This window comes from Heteronotia binoei, chromosome 21 (assembly GCF_032191835.1).
Source record: "Heteronotia binoei isolate CCM8104 ecotype False Entrance Well chromosome 21, APGP_CSIRO_Hbin_v1, whole genome shotgun sequence".
NCBI lineage: Eukaryota > Metazoa > Chordata > Lepidosauria > Squamata > Gekkonidae > Heteronotia > Heteronotia binoei.
This window is the reverse complement of record NC_083243.1, coordinates 69449363-69464924: the sequence shown is the minus strand read 5'-3', so window position 1 is coordinate 69464924 and position 15562 is coordinate 69449363. Positions and strand designations below refer to the sequence as shown.

The 15562-nt window shown below is 43.9% G+C and overlaps 1 protein-coding gene across 3 annotated transcripts in view; it reads left to right on the top strand.

Moving 5' to 3' along the window:
• DPH6 (diphthamine biosynthesis 6) overlaps positions 1 to 15562 on the top strand; it is a 474406-nt gene that overhangs the window by 119676 nt on the left and 339168 nt on the right. For all 3 annotated transcript variants that reach the window (XM_060262114.1, XM_060262113.1, XM_060262115.1), the window contains exon 6: positions 14707 to 14768. In XM_060262114.1, the coding sequence (XP_060118097.1) occupies positions 14707 to 14768 (62 nt within the window). The remainder of the gene's footprint in view (positions 1 to 14706; positions 14769 to 15562) is intronic.

The window sequence follows — 15562 nt, the reverse complement described above, 5'->3', positions numbered from 1 at the left end:
AAGCGCCTGTTCACCACCGAGCCGGTCCTGAGCCACCCCGATGAGCAAAGGGCCTTCGTGGTTCAATGCGACGCCTCCGACGTGGCCGTAGGAGCCATTCTCATGCAGAGGGATGGGGAAGGGAAACTGCGGCCATGCGCTTACATCTCCCAAAAATTTTCAGACGAGCAGAGAAATTGGTCAGTTTGGGACAAGGAGGCGTTCGCAGTCATGTTTGCCCTAAAAACCTGGAGATCTTGGCTGGAGGGGGCCAAAGTGCCATTTGAGGTGTGGACCGATCACAAAAACGTAGAGGCCCTCACGGGGAAGAGGAAACTCAGTGAAAAACAGATCCGGTGGGCAGGTTTCTTCTCCAAGTTTGACTTTACCCTGAGGCACATCCCGGGGACGCCCTCTCCCGCCTCCCGCAACACGAGAGTCAGCGGGAGGAGGTGGTGGACTCGCTAATCTCGCCCTCCCAAGTGGCGGCCATGGTGACTACTCGGTCCCAAAAAAGAAGGGAGCTGGAGGGGATTAGTCGCGAGCGCATTGCCACAGAAACCGAGCAGGAGGGAAAGGACCGCCCCGAAGGGATGCTGAAAGGGAAAGATGGGCTCTGGTACAGGGGGGAGAAATTGTACATCCCAGAGTGGCTCCGGAGGGAAATTTTACAACTCTGCCACTCCTCCAAGCTAGCTGGGCATTTTGGCTATGTCAAAACCCTTCACTTAGTAAACCGGCAGTTCTGGTGGCTGTCCCTACGGCGAGACGTGTCGGAATTTGTAACTAACTGCCCCGTGTGCATAATCGCCAAAAAGAGGGGGGAGAAGCCGTCCCTGTCTTATGAGGCAAAGATCTGTCTTATGAGGCAAACTTCATGCTTTGAGATTTCCATAATAAGGTGTCATATTGTTCATAAGTAAGAATAGAATATAATATAATAACTTTTGTCCCATAATAGTGCTTTCATACTATAAAGCCATGTATACACATAGGGTTGCCAAGTCTAAGAAAATACCTGAGGACTTTGGGGTGTGTGGCCGGGAGACTTCCCCATTCTCCGGTGGTCTGGTCAGTGGGTCGGTCCGACTACTGGGTATAGGCTCCTCCTCATCACAGGGTCGGGTCTTCCAATTGATCCGGAGGGGGGAGTAGCCTATACCTTCCAGAACTCTCCAGTTTTTCCTGGCCCTGCATGAAGCAGGACGGCTTTCTTCTGAGCGCCTTTGGAAAAAGCGTGGGAGATCCAGACGAAGAAGAAGAACGAAGGCTGGGAGCATAGGGGTTGGTCCCCAACAAAACTGGCAGAGAGGCAAGCTGTTGGAGGGCTACTCGTGAGTAGGCCCAATCGTCGGAGACGGCAGAGCCCTCTGGAGCTCCATTTCCTTGCTGACGTGACAGGAACAGAGTGGGAGGAAAGTGGCACAAAGCCACGTGAGTCCGAAAACTGCAGCGCGGTAAGTCACCCGGCAGTGGGAAAGGGCTTGCCATGGTTGGGAAGATCGACTGAAGCCCTGGGAAGAGGCATGGTGCAGACAGAACTGTCTGGAGCCCAAACTGAGTTGCGGTGAGACGCATGACAGTGGGGAGAGACCCTTCACGGGGGCCGTTAGAGGGACCGAGGGAAGGGTGGAAGACGCCTTAAGATCCGACAGGGGGTGCAGTGAAGGCATGTTGCCTTCCATTTTATGCCCTTCCTGCCCTTTTATTTTCTTATTGCCTCTACTTTCACTTTTGTTTCCAGTGACACGGGGAGGCAATGAAATGGCAGCTAGTTCAAAGAGCAATTCCCCCAGTGAGTTCGACCTACCTCTTCTATCAGGGACACTGGCCTCTCAGCAAGAGGCTCAGAACCCCAGTCTCTTAGGGGAGGATGCCAAGGCAAATTTGCTGCAGTGGCTTAAGCAAGAAATGCTAAAGGAGCTGGGGCAGGACCTCCGTCAACACCTGGACTCCCCTGCTTTCTCGACGTTGCAAAGGAAACAGGAGGGAAGGAAAAGAGGCAGAGATACCAGCCCTAGTGACTCTCTGGAATGGTGACCTAAGGGCAGGTTTCATTTAGGCTTAGATTCGCCTCTCCCAAGTTCGGCTGAGGAGTTGGAGTGCTCTGATCAGCAGTCAGACAGGGAGGAAGGGGAGCTTTCAGAAGAGGAAGAACAGCCTGCTACAGTGCAATCTAGGCTTTCCCCCCTCGAATATTATTCAAAGTTGCTCCCTAAGTTTTTAAGGACTCTTAACTTTGTGGCAACTCCTAAAGAAAAGAAAGAACTGGATCCTGACCTTCCCACAGGCTCAGGGGAAATGATGCTGAAACTGAGTAGTTCTCAAACAGGGGTTCCATCTGCCTTTTTTGCTATGGTTAAAGCAGAGTGGGAACGGCCGGCTAAGCCCAAGGCCACCCAGCAAGTTTTTTCTAAGCTCTATTCCCTAATTCCGCAGGCCACTAAGAGGCTAAAGTTACCAGCGGTAAATGACCCTGTAACTAGTCTTATCTCTAATTCAGTCCTGCCTATGGACGCAGATGGTTTACCCAAGGATCCATGTGATAGACGAATAGAGCAGGCTTTGCGCAAGGAATTTGAGGCGGCAGCCTAGGCCATTAAGGCAGCCACGACATCCTCATTGTTTGCCAGAGCAATGTGTACTTGGGCTAATAATTTAGCAGCAGTGGATAATGGAGCTCCTAAGGAGTTCAAGGACGAGCTGAAAAAGATTGCTTATCCGCTGCTTTTGTGGCAGATGGTTCATTAGATACCATGCAGCAAGCGGCTAGAGCCATGGCCTGTGGCGTGGCGGCTAGGCGCAACATTTGGCTTCGAAATTGGGAGGTAGATGCTTCAGCCCAGGCTAGGGTGGCAGCGGTACCCTTTAAAGGGGCCTTGTTGTTCGGAGAGGGCTTAGATAGGTAGCTCATTGAGAACAGGGATAAAAAGAAGGTCCTACCCTCTAAGGGTAAAGAGGCAAAACAGAGGAAATCCTTTCTTTCCTTTCGAGACTCCAAGAAGCCTTCTAGACCAGGTCCCTTTCGTTCCTTTAGAGGAAAGTGGCAACAGAAGGGGCGTGACTCTAAAACCTACTATTCTGGCAAGTCAGACCAGAATGCTAAACCCCTCTCAAAAAAAAGGGGGATCCCAGTGACTATGCTGGTCACCAGAAGACAGGGAGAATAGGGGGTCATCTCTCCCTATTCGCAGACACCTGGAATCATTCTATTCAAGACCAGAGGGTATTGGAGGTGGTGGCACAGGGCTACGCTATAGAGTTTCACTCCGTCCCTCCCAACCGCTTTCGTTGGGTCCCATGGAAGCGGGATCTGGCCTCTCACAGAGCAATGTTGTCAGCAATTCAGCATTTGGTGGATATCAGGGCTGTGGAGTTAGTCCCAACACCCCAACAGGGGCTGGGAGTTTATTCAGTAATTTTCTTAGTGCCAAAGAAGAATGGGGAGTTCAGAACCGTTATGGATCTGAAATGGCTCAACAAGTTCATACAAACGAAGCATTTCAAGACGGAGACCTTACGGTCAGTGTTGCTAGCCATTCAGCCACAGGATTTCATGGCCTCCTTGGATCGATCCAAGGCTTATTTACATGTTCCCATTAGGGAATCACACCGAAAGTTTCTGCGTTTCTCCTATGGGGGGAAGCACTTTTAGTATCGGGCCCTGCCATTTGGCCTGAAGTCCTCTCCCCGGGTGTTTACAAAGATCTTGGTAACGCTGGTGGCGGAGCTGAGACTGCAAGGTGTGGCCCTGTTCCCTTACCTGGGCGACATCCTGGCGAAGGTGGGGTCATACCAACAATGTCTGGAGGGCATTCAGCAGACCATGACTATGTTACATCGTCATGGCTTTGTAGTAAATGTGGAAAAGAGCAATCTTCCCTCACAGAGGCTAGTGCACTTGGGGGTAGAGATAGATACGACCATGGACAGAGTTTTCTTGACTGTAGAGAGACAGAAGAAGTTCTGCTCCCTATTACAAGGGGTTCTGCAACAACACAGGGTATCGGTTATGTCTCTAGCGCAGTTGCTAGGAATGATGGTCTCATGTCAGGACTTACTGTTTTGGGCCAGGTTCCACACTCGACCCCTTCAGTTTTTCCTTCGTCCCTTCCAGGACATTATAGGGAACAAAATTCGCAAACTGGTGACGTTGCCACTAGAGGTTGCAGTTGTGGCTGGATCCGGTCTGCTTTCTTTCAGGCCATCCATGCCAGTCTATGGGGGTGGGGGGCCCGCTCGCAGGAGCAAATGATTCAGGGACAATGGGAGCCCCAAGAAATGAAGCGCAGTATCAACTTCTTGGAGCTCAGAGCGATTCGTCTAGAGTTGTTGGGGTTACAAGCAGTCCTGATAGGTCGCCATGTCCTAGTCAAAATGGACAACTCAACGGCCAAGGCGTATGTGAATCGACAAGGAGGAACCCGGGTGAAATCTCTTCACGCCAAAGCGAAGGTTCTTTTCGAGTGGGCGGAAACCAATCTTCTGTCGATCAAGGTGGTTCATGTTCCCGGAAAGGACAACCTGCAAGTGGACTGGCTCAGCAGACGTTTTCTGGATCAGACGGAGTGGATGCTGCACAGAGATACCTTCAGTCTGATAGTGGACAGATACGGTCCAGTGTCGGTGGACTTGTTTGCCACGGCAGAGAATCGGTAGGTGGACAGGTTCTTCGCCAAAAACAGAGATGTAAAAGCAGAAGGGACCGATGCGCTCAGTAGCGAGTGGCCAACAGGGCTACTTTATGCCTTCCCACCCATTCCACTATTGCCCAGGGTGATTCAGAGGGTAGTGGAGTTAAGGGCAGAGATGGTGCTTGTGGTTCCTTTCTGGCCAAGACGGGCGTGGTTCCAGGAACTTTTGAGGCTGTCGGTTCAACCCCTTTGGCGACTGCCAAGGAGGGACGACCTCTTGACTCAGGGCAACATGTCACATTCTCAGCCGGACCTGTTACAGTTGACAGTTTGGAGGTTAAGTGGTTGCAGCTCGAAGGTCTAGATTATGCCAAGAGGGTGGTGGACACTATGTTGGCGTCACGTAGATTCTCCACTAACAGAGTATATAACACCACTTGGAAGGTTTTCTCTTCGTGGTCGGCCCAGCAAGGGTGGGATCCGTTGAAGGTGAAGGTTCAAGGTGTTCTTTGCTTCCTACAGGAGGGGGCGGACAAAAAGCTTTCCACTAGTACACTGAGGCGTCAAGTGGCTGCCATCTCTGCTATCCAAGGGGTGCAGGGGCGTAAGGCTTTGTCCATGCATCCGCATATTAGGCGTTTTTTGAGGGGTACTGCATTTCTCAAACTGCCACAGGTTCATAGGTTCCTTTCGTGGAAGTTGAATGTAGTGCTGAATGCCTTGTGTAGACATCCCTTTGAGCCTATGGCATCATGTGGGATTAAAGAACTGACTTTAAAAGCACTCTTTCTAGTGGGAATCACCACAGCACGTAGGGTGTCTGAGTTACGGGCCCTTTCTGTTGATAAGGAACTCTGTGTCTTTCATAATGATAAGGTTGTGCTTAGACCAGACCCATCTTTCATCCCTAAAGTTAATTCTATTTTTCATAGGTTTCAGGAGTTGGTGCTTCCAAATTTTTGCCCCAATCCTAAATCTCCCAAGGAAAGGGAGTTGCACTGTCTAGATGTTAAGAGGGCATTTAGCTTTTATATTGAGTGTACAAAAGACTGCAGAAAGTCTGATTCCTTGTTTGTGACTTTCAGTAAAAGGTCACAGGGGTGACAGGTTTCCACTTCCTCTCTTAGTAGATGGCTGCGGGAATGTATTTTACTGAAGAAGATGAAGAAGAAGAAGATGAAGATATTAGATTTATATCCCGCCCTCCACTCCGAAGAGTCTCAGAGCGGCTTACAATCTCCTTTACCTTCCTCCCCCACAACAGACACCCTGTGAGGTGGGTGGGGCTGGAGAGGGCTCTCACAGCAGCTGCCCTTTCAAGGACAACCTCTGCAAAAGCTATGGCTGACCCAAGGCCATTCCAGCAGGTGCAAGTGGAGGAGTGGGGAATCAAACCCGGTTCTCCCAGATAAGAGTCCGCACACTTAACCACTACACCAAACTGGCTCTCCAAGGCCCAAGGTCAAATCCCTCTGAATGGGATCACGGCTCACTCTTTGAGGGGTTCTGCGACATCAGCAGTGTATAGGTCCTTTCCTTCTTTGGAAACTGTGTGTAAGGCAGCAACTTGGAGGTCAGTGCATACCTTTACCAAGTACTTTAAGGTAGATAAGTGGGCTTCAGCAGAGGCAGCCTTTGGGAGGTGTGTGCTGCAGCATGCACTCTAAACAGGGAAGCCAGTCCCGCGCAGGGATGTACAGCTTTGTTACGTCCCAGTAGTTGGACCGACCCACTGACCAGACCACCGGAGAATGGAAGATTTGTATCACTTACCATGAAGCTTCCTTCTCGGTGGACTGGCAGTGGGTCGGTCCGGCCCACCCTTTGGTGGTTGAACGGCTTCCTGGAGATGGATTCTGGAGCTTGTTCCTTCCTTTGGAATAAGTTACTGTACTGTGGTTTGTAATGCTCTTGTTCAGTTATCCATTCTGTATGGTACATTGAAGCATAATAAAATTGTTCTTGTTTACTCGGTACTAGAGTATGTTTAATGGGGAGGATTTGGAAGTTATTTTCTATAGGGGGATACGGCTTGGATACAACTGGAGAGTTCTGGGAGGTATAGGCCACTCCCCCCTCTGGATCAATTGGAAGACCCGACCCTGTGATGAAGAGGAGGAGCCTATACCTAGTAGTCGGACCAACCCACTGCCAGTCCACCGAGAAGGAAGCTTTGTGGTAAGTGATACAAATCTTCCGTTCCCTAATATAAAGAAATAAAAATACAGCAGCACAGTTCTCCTGAATACAGTTATTTCCTCATTTCTCAGTAGCTGGCTGCTCTCTCTCTCTCACACACACACACTCACTCACTCACTAGGGTTGCTGAGTCCCCTTACCATTCCAGTGGAGGCCTTTGGGGGGGGGGGGATGTTCCAGGAGGTGGGTGGGAATGCAAATGGAGTTTTGGACCACTTCTGGTAAACGCAGAAGTAGCCCAAACAGGAAATGGCTTGCAGCCATTTGAGGAGTATTTAGGGAGATGAAAACGGACCATTCAAATGGCTGCCAGTCATTTCATTTCCAGTTTTGCTCCACCTCCCCTCTTCTAATGGGGGGGGGGGGGAGGAACAAAAATGATCTCTGAAAAGGGAAAGCTGTTAGCCTAAACTGGCTGCAAGCCTCCTCAGTGATCAGAATCACTGAAGGTTTGCTGCCATTTGAGTGGTCCTTTTTGTTTCCCCAGGGGAAGCAAAAGGGACCACTCAAGTCACTAGCAGCCATTTGAGTGGTCTTTTGTGCTTCCCACTCAAATGGCTGCTCTGGGGCAGCACTTCCGTTTTTTTGAGCCACTTCTGGTTTTACCAGAAATGGCTTAAAACCTCATTTTGGGGTGGGATTTCCCCCGCTGGCCAGCTGGCCGGCGGCAGGGGAGCCCTCCCCAAATCGGGGAATCCCCTGCTGGGACCGAGGGATTGGGATCCCTATATACACATATACACAAAAAGTTATGAAGAAGGCTTATAGTTGTTTGATAATTATGTTTTACTCTCTCTGCAACTTACACCACTTGAGCCTTTTCAATGGGATGAAAACAGATGGGATACTATCATAAATACATGCTGGTAATTTGCTTTCAACCACTTTCCCTTCTATACAGAGTCCTTACTTCATTACATATGTACATGTCAAAAGAACCTGGAGTCTATATGTGCCTCCCATGGTTAACCATATTGTCCCCTTCTGTTTTACCATTTGTTATAGCAAAAACTATTTTTGTTGAAAGGCAATAGAATGAAATCTATGATAACATGTGAGCTGTTCACTCTAACTTTCCTTTTAAAGTAGGCCATGTGAGTCAGTGGGTGTTATGTTTTGCAAACAGCATTGATGGGGAAACTTTTCTTTCACTTCCCCTTGAACATCAAAGGTACAGAGTTTACCAAGTTTCTTTGCAGTATAGTATGTTGGTGGAGCAGAATAACTTTGAATAAAATTGGAATGATTTATCTGTCTGGTGTTTTAGGAAGGGTTTTTGCTTATTTATTGATGTAAGTAAGCATATGTAGACCTTTACAAGTGTTGACTCTTTTTGGTCAAAATGAACATATGTAGCATATTTCGTTGGATTTTTTAACCCAAGTAATTTTGAGCCAACCTCATTTCTAAAGTTTATGCTGTGTATTGGTAATCTCTATCTTCCTTTGTCCTCCTCAGAGAACATATTTCTTCAATCATGTTTTGCTTGACAGAGTCATCTTGCATACGCTATAACTTATTACTTGAATCCTTCCAAAGCAGCCATCACCTGTCCTTGATTCCCAAACTTAAGGGCACAGTGCAGCTTCCCCAAGTCCAGTGGAGTGCAATAAATCAGAATGTTTTAACTTCTAGGTTACCACTGGGCAGTAAAAGTTCTGCTGACACATCTCTGAGGCCACATTTCATTACTCTCTTTCCATGAAGCCTATGCCCCATGCACATGCAGATGAAAATTTACCAGTTGGCTAATAATAATCAACTTGTGGAAGTATTCTCCATATTTATGGGCTATTTTCTCAACGCCAAGCATTTTCAGCTTGTGTTTCTCTCCAATTGTGTCTTCTCTCCTTTTGCATTTTATGAGGATATTCTCTACAATCTGAAACATCACGACTTTTTGATGCCTTCTGTCAGAGTCCTTCTATCTGTCACATCATCTTATCATCCACCCACAGAATTCTTCATGGTGTTTTCACAACCCATCACCAGACACATTTTGAAAGGACCTCTGCAGTCTTTCTGCTTTTTTGTTGTTCTCCACCTACACAAGGCCTGAATTTTGTCCTATTGAAACTGATTCCTGCCCTCTGTAGTTTCCAAAAGAACATGGTGGTTCTTTAGCTAAACATGATGTTCCTCTTCAGAGCTTTTTCAGAGTTAATTAAAGGAAGCCATTATTTCCTGATGCTACCATTTTCTTCAACAGAGTCAAGACTTTGAACACTTGACTTTGACAAAATTAACTTTTTACAAACCATTTATGTATAGAAATGTTGTGAAATTGGGGCATTGCCAGCTGGAGCATCACTTGGCCAGCAACTTTTCCTCAGAATAATTATAGAATTTACAGAATAATTCTTCTAAAATTGTGGGTAGTTTCTGCTTATCCTATAGGTTATTCAAAACTGTTCCTTGGAGGCATACCGGATATGTTGCCCACATTTGCTCTGAACAGACTTTCAAAGTACATCACATGTGGTGTGTGTACTTTAGAAGTCAGTTATGAAGTGAGATGAGTTTGTAGTCCCTCAGTACCTTTTCTATATCTTCTTTACCTTTCTTAAGTGACCTATTACTCTTCATCTTGCATTTGTTTTATTGGACAGGTCCTTTCAAGAACAATTACTTACCTGTAGATGAAGAAATACAGAACAGCAGCAGCAGTAGTTGTGGTGAAAAACTAAAAATGATAGGCTCCCAAAAATAAGCCTGACAACCTATTTGGGGAGGTTCTGGGGGAAGCCTGTTTCACTGTAGCCACTGCTGTGCACCTTGTAAGGCAGCAACATCTGTAAGATTATTCATTCTCTTCTCTGTCCATCCCTCCAATAGTTTCCATTACTGGGAGTTCTGAGCACTGGGTGCATTAGCTAAGAGCAGTAATTGAGGCAGAAAAAAGGACTTTTAAAACACTCTGAAGAGCATTGCCCTTTGCTCTCTCTACTTTTGAGGCAAAACAGAGCTAGGAGTGAGTCAACTGCAGTAGCCTAGATTTGTTTGACACTTGTATTATGAAGACAGATTGGCTAAAGAAAATGCTTATCTTTCTTCCTTAAAATTCTTAAATTGGCCAACTAACAAAATCTAAAAATTATCTTCTCCAATGCCCAGTACACTAAATGGGGTCTGTTAATATTGTCTAACAATATTGTCTCCCTGACAACATTTTAGTACTATGATCCATTTAAAGAACTGTTATGGTTGAAAAGCAGCATACTGTGGTTGTAAATCAATATATCCAATAATCAACATGGCACCATCTACAGATATTTAAATCCATGAGTTGGGGCCATGTACAGACTAAATACATTTTCCTGCAAACTTGGGGGACCCTCCCTGATTTGCATAAAACTGTGCAAGCAGCCGGCCGAGCTGGTGGATCTCTTCCCCAGCAAGTTTTACAGGTTCCCATTTGTAAATTTTCTAATCAAGATGTTTGTCCTTTGCCTCCTGAATGTAGATTTTATAAATTTAGGATAAGAACATAAATCCTGCTAGATGAAACCAGTAGTTCATCTAGTGTAGCATATTGTTTCACACTACAGCCAACCAAGTTACCATAGAGACACAACAAACAGGGAGTAGAGGCTGAGACCTTCCTTGAATGCTGCCTCCTAGCACTGGTATCCAGAGGTTTTCTGCTTTTATATATGGTGGTTCCCATGTCTTCTCTATGAATCCTTTAAAGCCATCACTCTATCCACTGCCAGTGTGTTCCACAGTTTAGTTACTCATTGATAAATAACTAAATAGACTGAATAAACAGATTTCCAACAACACTGGATTCCCTGAGTTCTAGCATTATGGAACAGGAGAAAACAGCTATCAGTTTTCTCCATACCATGTATAATTTTATAAATTTATATCATGCCTCACCTTAGTTGACTTTTTTCTGAACTGACACATCCCCGACTGTCCAGGCTTTTCTCATAAGAAAATACTGCAACCCGCTAATAATCTTTGTTACCCAAATGAAGTTAGGATTGGGTTACTTTACATTAAATTTCATTTGCTCATTCACCCTGTTTAGAGAGATTCTCTTGCAGTTCATCTGCCTGGGTTTCCAGGATACAAAATAATTTAATATCATCTGCAAACTTGGTTTCTACATGACTCATCCCTATTGCAAATAATATATGAATACATTAAGTAGCTGTGGTCCCAGTCTGATCTTATGAGAGCCCCTGCTCACTTTCCTCCATTGTGAGATCTGTTTATTTTATTCCTACTCTCTGCTTCTTGCCATTTAACCAGTTTTTTAGTATGAGTAACATACTATCCTACTATATTGCTTGCAACTGTAAGCTGGGTTACCAAGTACACGGCTAGAATACAGATTTACTTCTTGCTGGCTATATGAGGGTGCAGCTCTCGCTTGATTAAAAAGGGCCAGCTGAAATAACCTCTTTCACAGGTATCATAACTAATGTTTTTCTTTAAACTTTAGGTTACTCTTCTTGATCTCAGATCTGGATATGTACCACATGAGATCAGAACCTGGTCATCATGACTCTTCCTTGTCATAATCGCTTAAACTTTAACTTTTTTCCTTCTCCTCTCTGATTTAATATACATAAAATATTTGTAGACTTTTCAATGCCAGTCTTCAGAATGTTTCAAGAACCTTTAGTTGAAGCTGCTTATTTACTAATTCTCTTAAGAGATTTTGAATATAAGTATGTATTTACTGTAGTATTTAGAAAATATATATATTGCCTCTCCAGAGACTTGCTTGAGGCAACTTTTAAGATGTTTCAAAAATGGATTTAAATTTGTAAAAAAAATATTTTGTTAGTTAGTTACAATTGTGCATACACCAAAGGTCACCCCCACCATTTGTCTGCAGGTTCTATCAACTGTGTAAAATGAACGCCAAAAAAGTAACTTTTGTTTCTGTAGTCAGATAATTGTAAATCACAGACACCACTAAGAAAGGCATACATTGTTAAAGTTTTATTGCAGTATTAATACATGTGGCTGAAGGAATTTGTTGTCTGCCCTCTTAACAAATATATATACATCTGCCTCTCTGCACACCTGCAGTTTCCATAGGAGCCCTGAACCACATCTGATTTCACTTTAAATTTTAAACAGTTTTGAAGGGATTTTTTTTTTTTTGCATGGAGAGTTGAAGAGAATTGTTCTTCAGTAAAGATGTAAAGAAGAAAGTTTTGTCAGAATTGCATTTAGAGTTTTTATACCAGTGGCGCTCATTCTGTGGCTCACAGAGAGCCACATTTGCAGTTGCCATCAATCAAAGGAGCCACATGTCATTCCTGGTATGTTGCCTGTACCTGAGGGAAGCATTCAGCTTATTTGTTGCTCTGGCAGCAGCTGTTTCAAGGTGGGATCCACTTGACATCTACAAGCCCTTCCAGGCAAGGGCCTTGTGCACTTTCATCTCTGAAGATGATGATGATGATGATATTGGATTTATATCCCGCTCTCCACTCCAGGTCTCAGAGCAGCTCACAATCTCCTTTATCTTCCTCCTCCACAACAGACACCCTGTGAGGTGGGTGGGGCTGAGAGGGCTCTGACAGCAGCTGCCCTTTCAAGGACAACCTCTGCCAGAGCTATGGCTGACCCAAGGCCATGCTAGCGGGTGCAAGTGGAGGAGTGGGGAATCAAACCTGGTTCCCCCAGATAAGAGTCCGCACACTTAGCCACTACACCAAACTGGCTCTCATGAAGTATGCATGCACACAGAAGCTTACATTCTGAATAAAACTTTGTCGTCTTAAAGGTGCTACTGGACTCCTACTTTGTTCTATTGCTTCAGACCAACATGGCTGCCCACCTGGATCTATCCACTTTCATGAAGATAGGGTAAATTCCACATGGGCGGATGGTGCTCAGAAAAGCCACAGTTGGTATGTCAGAGAGTCACATGTTGCTCCTGAGCCACTGAGTGAATATCACTGCTTTGTAGTATTAGTACCTTCACATACTGATTTTACACTACAGGTCATGGGAATTGCATACAGTTAACCTTGCATTGCACTCTTAAACAGTATTTTCATACCTTTTAAGCTGTTTCTTCGTACTGGGAACTAGAATTGTCTTAAAGAAATAAAGCTTTGCTTGCTTTCTTGACAGTGCATAATAAATTGACTGATATAATTCATTTGGAGAGTTGAAAAATGTACTGAAAATAATGGAGCATAACATGCTAGGGTTAACATTTATTCATAGATGATGCAATTAAATAAAATGGGCATTAACTTCAAGGTCAGTCAGAAAAGTAATAAAACTGAATATTTTAATTGAATCATAATTGCTTCCCGTTGATACATGCAAGTCAAGTAAAATAGATGTCAGCACTGCAAATTATGATTCTTCCTCCTAATTAATTTCCTAATTCTGCAAAGAGTTTTTCAAATGCCGGACCTTGTTGTGGGTTTATCCATCCATCCAGGTTTTCTTCTGCTTCCTCTGCTCCCCTCAACCCTGCTGACCCTACATAGGAAAAAATACAGTATGATTAATTTTATTGTGGTTTCTTTTGCTGTATTTGTCTAATATCCATCATTAAGAAGAGCAAAAATATCAATAATTAAAATGTAAGTAATATATTGTAATTCTTTGTCATTAATATTGTGAACAGTCATGTTTAGTAAGTAGAATTTATAACCAAGTGATTATTTTTAATGGACTGAATGGATTTCCAATAACAGAGTTCTGACATACTGTTCTGCAGATAATATGAGCTCAGAATTGTTCCTGTTAGAAAATAACATTAAAATAAAATAATATTACGTGTTATTTTAAAACTACATTTGCTGGAAAAAATATTCAGAAAGAGACCTTTGAAGCATATCCTAGAGCTGGAAGAGGTGCATAAAGGGAAAAATAAAATGATCAAGGGGTTGGAACATTTTCAACATACAAGGCTAAGGGGGTGGGAAAGATGGCTGAAGGGGAACAGGATGAAGCCTTATAAAATATGAATGGTGAAACAGAACACTATCTCCTTCTCATCATGAAGTTAATACTTTGGGGGTGTTTGCATTGAAACTGATTGACAGTTAATTCGGGATGGACGCAAGAAATTCTTGTGCTATCCTAAGCAGTTCTACTTAGAATCCCATTCAAGTCTGTTAAATGGGCTTAATCCCAGGAAAGTGTTATCAGGATTGTACTGTTAGCAAATAAGAAGACCCTTTATTATATGAGACTCTATAAAATCAGGGAGGAGCCATGGCTCAGTAGATGCTCTGGATGCAGAAAGTCCCAGTTTCAATCTTTAGCAACTTACATTGTAAGTGAGGTGAAAGACTTTTTTGTGTGACTCCAGGGAAAGCCACTGCAGTCAGAGTGGACAATACTATCCTTGAGAAATCAAAGGTCTGACTTGGCATAAGGCAGCTTCATATGTTCAGAAAGTTTAGAACTGTCACCTTGAATTGCCTTGAGGAAGGCATATATTTAATGGATAATTCAAATGCTTTGTATAAATAAGGTTCCAAAGTTCAGTCTCTAGCATCAAAGACTTGTACATTGTTTACACTAAACTGTTTCATGTAAACTGTTGGGCATGGCTGCATATATAATACCCATGGGCTATTTTCATTATCATAAGTAGACACTGCCCATTTTCCCTTTCAACTTGATGAAATTTCTCTGAATGGAAAGCAGGCAGTGAAACAATGTATTTTCCAGTTGATGTGCAAGGCAAAGGAAATCAACCTATTTTTTCCCAAGGATGAAAATCAGTTGTTCAAAGGGAATAGGAGAGTGTTTTCTGGCTAGGAACATTTATGTTTGCCTCAACAGTATTTTTGATATACAGGAACTGGCTTCCAAAACAGTAGCTTTAAAAAAAAAAAAAAATGTTTGACGCTCTTGCAGTACTTTGTTCTCTAAAATATATTTTAACATCTCTTGGCAGGTTTAGATCCAGATAAACATCTAGGAAAAACACTGGATGAAATGGAACCCTATCTTTTAGAAGTAAGTATTTTCTGACAAATACTCAAAACATTCTGTGCTTCAGAAAATAAAACGTAGTCGTTATTTGTGGAGGAATTAATAACAATTAGTTCATGAAGCACTGCTTTCAGAAACAGGCATTAGGCCAACATATGCTTTATTGAAAAGGTTTATAAGTAACTAAATGTGGAAAGTGTTCAAAGGAATTACTTTAATTGGACAAATGCTAACTACCTATATTTTTGAGAAATGTTAGCTAGGAAATAGGTTTTTTTTCATACAGGGAGATGATTTGGAGATAAAAAGTGCTGTCAGTGGCAGCCCTGTGGTGTTTCCAAGTTAGGAAATGATCAGAGGTGGTTTGCCATTGCCTGGCTCTGCGAAGCGATCCTGGTATTCTTTGGTGATCTCCCATCCAAGTACTAGCCAGGGCCAATCATGCTTAGCTTCCAAGATCTGCCAAGATTGGCCTTGCCTAGGTCATCCAGGTCAGGGCAGGGTGATAATTTACATGTAGGAAAATGGATCTTTAATGTATGAACGATGGAAGGATTCCTTTTTTGTAAGGTATATAATGATTGGGCTGTTCACCTGCATTCTATTGTGAAATTCTGCAAAATAGATTAATATCCGGGTAGAAAATTGTCATCAAGAATAATAGAATCATAGAATTGGAAGCTACCTCCAGAGTCATCCAGTCCAATCCCTTGCATAATGCAGGAAATTTACTAATGCCTCTCCTCACACACCCCACTGATACCTGCTTCACACCCAGAAAGCAGACTAATGACAAAAAACTAAAGACTACAGAAAAT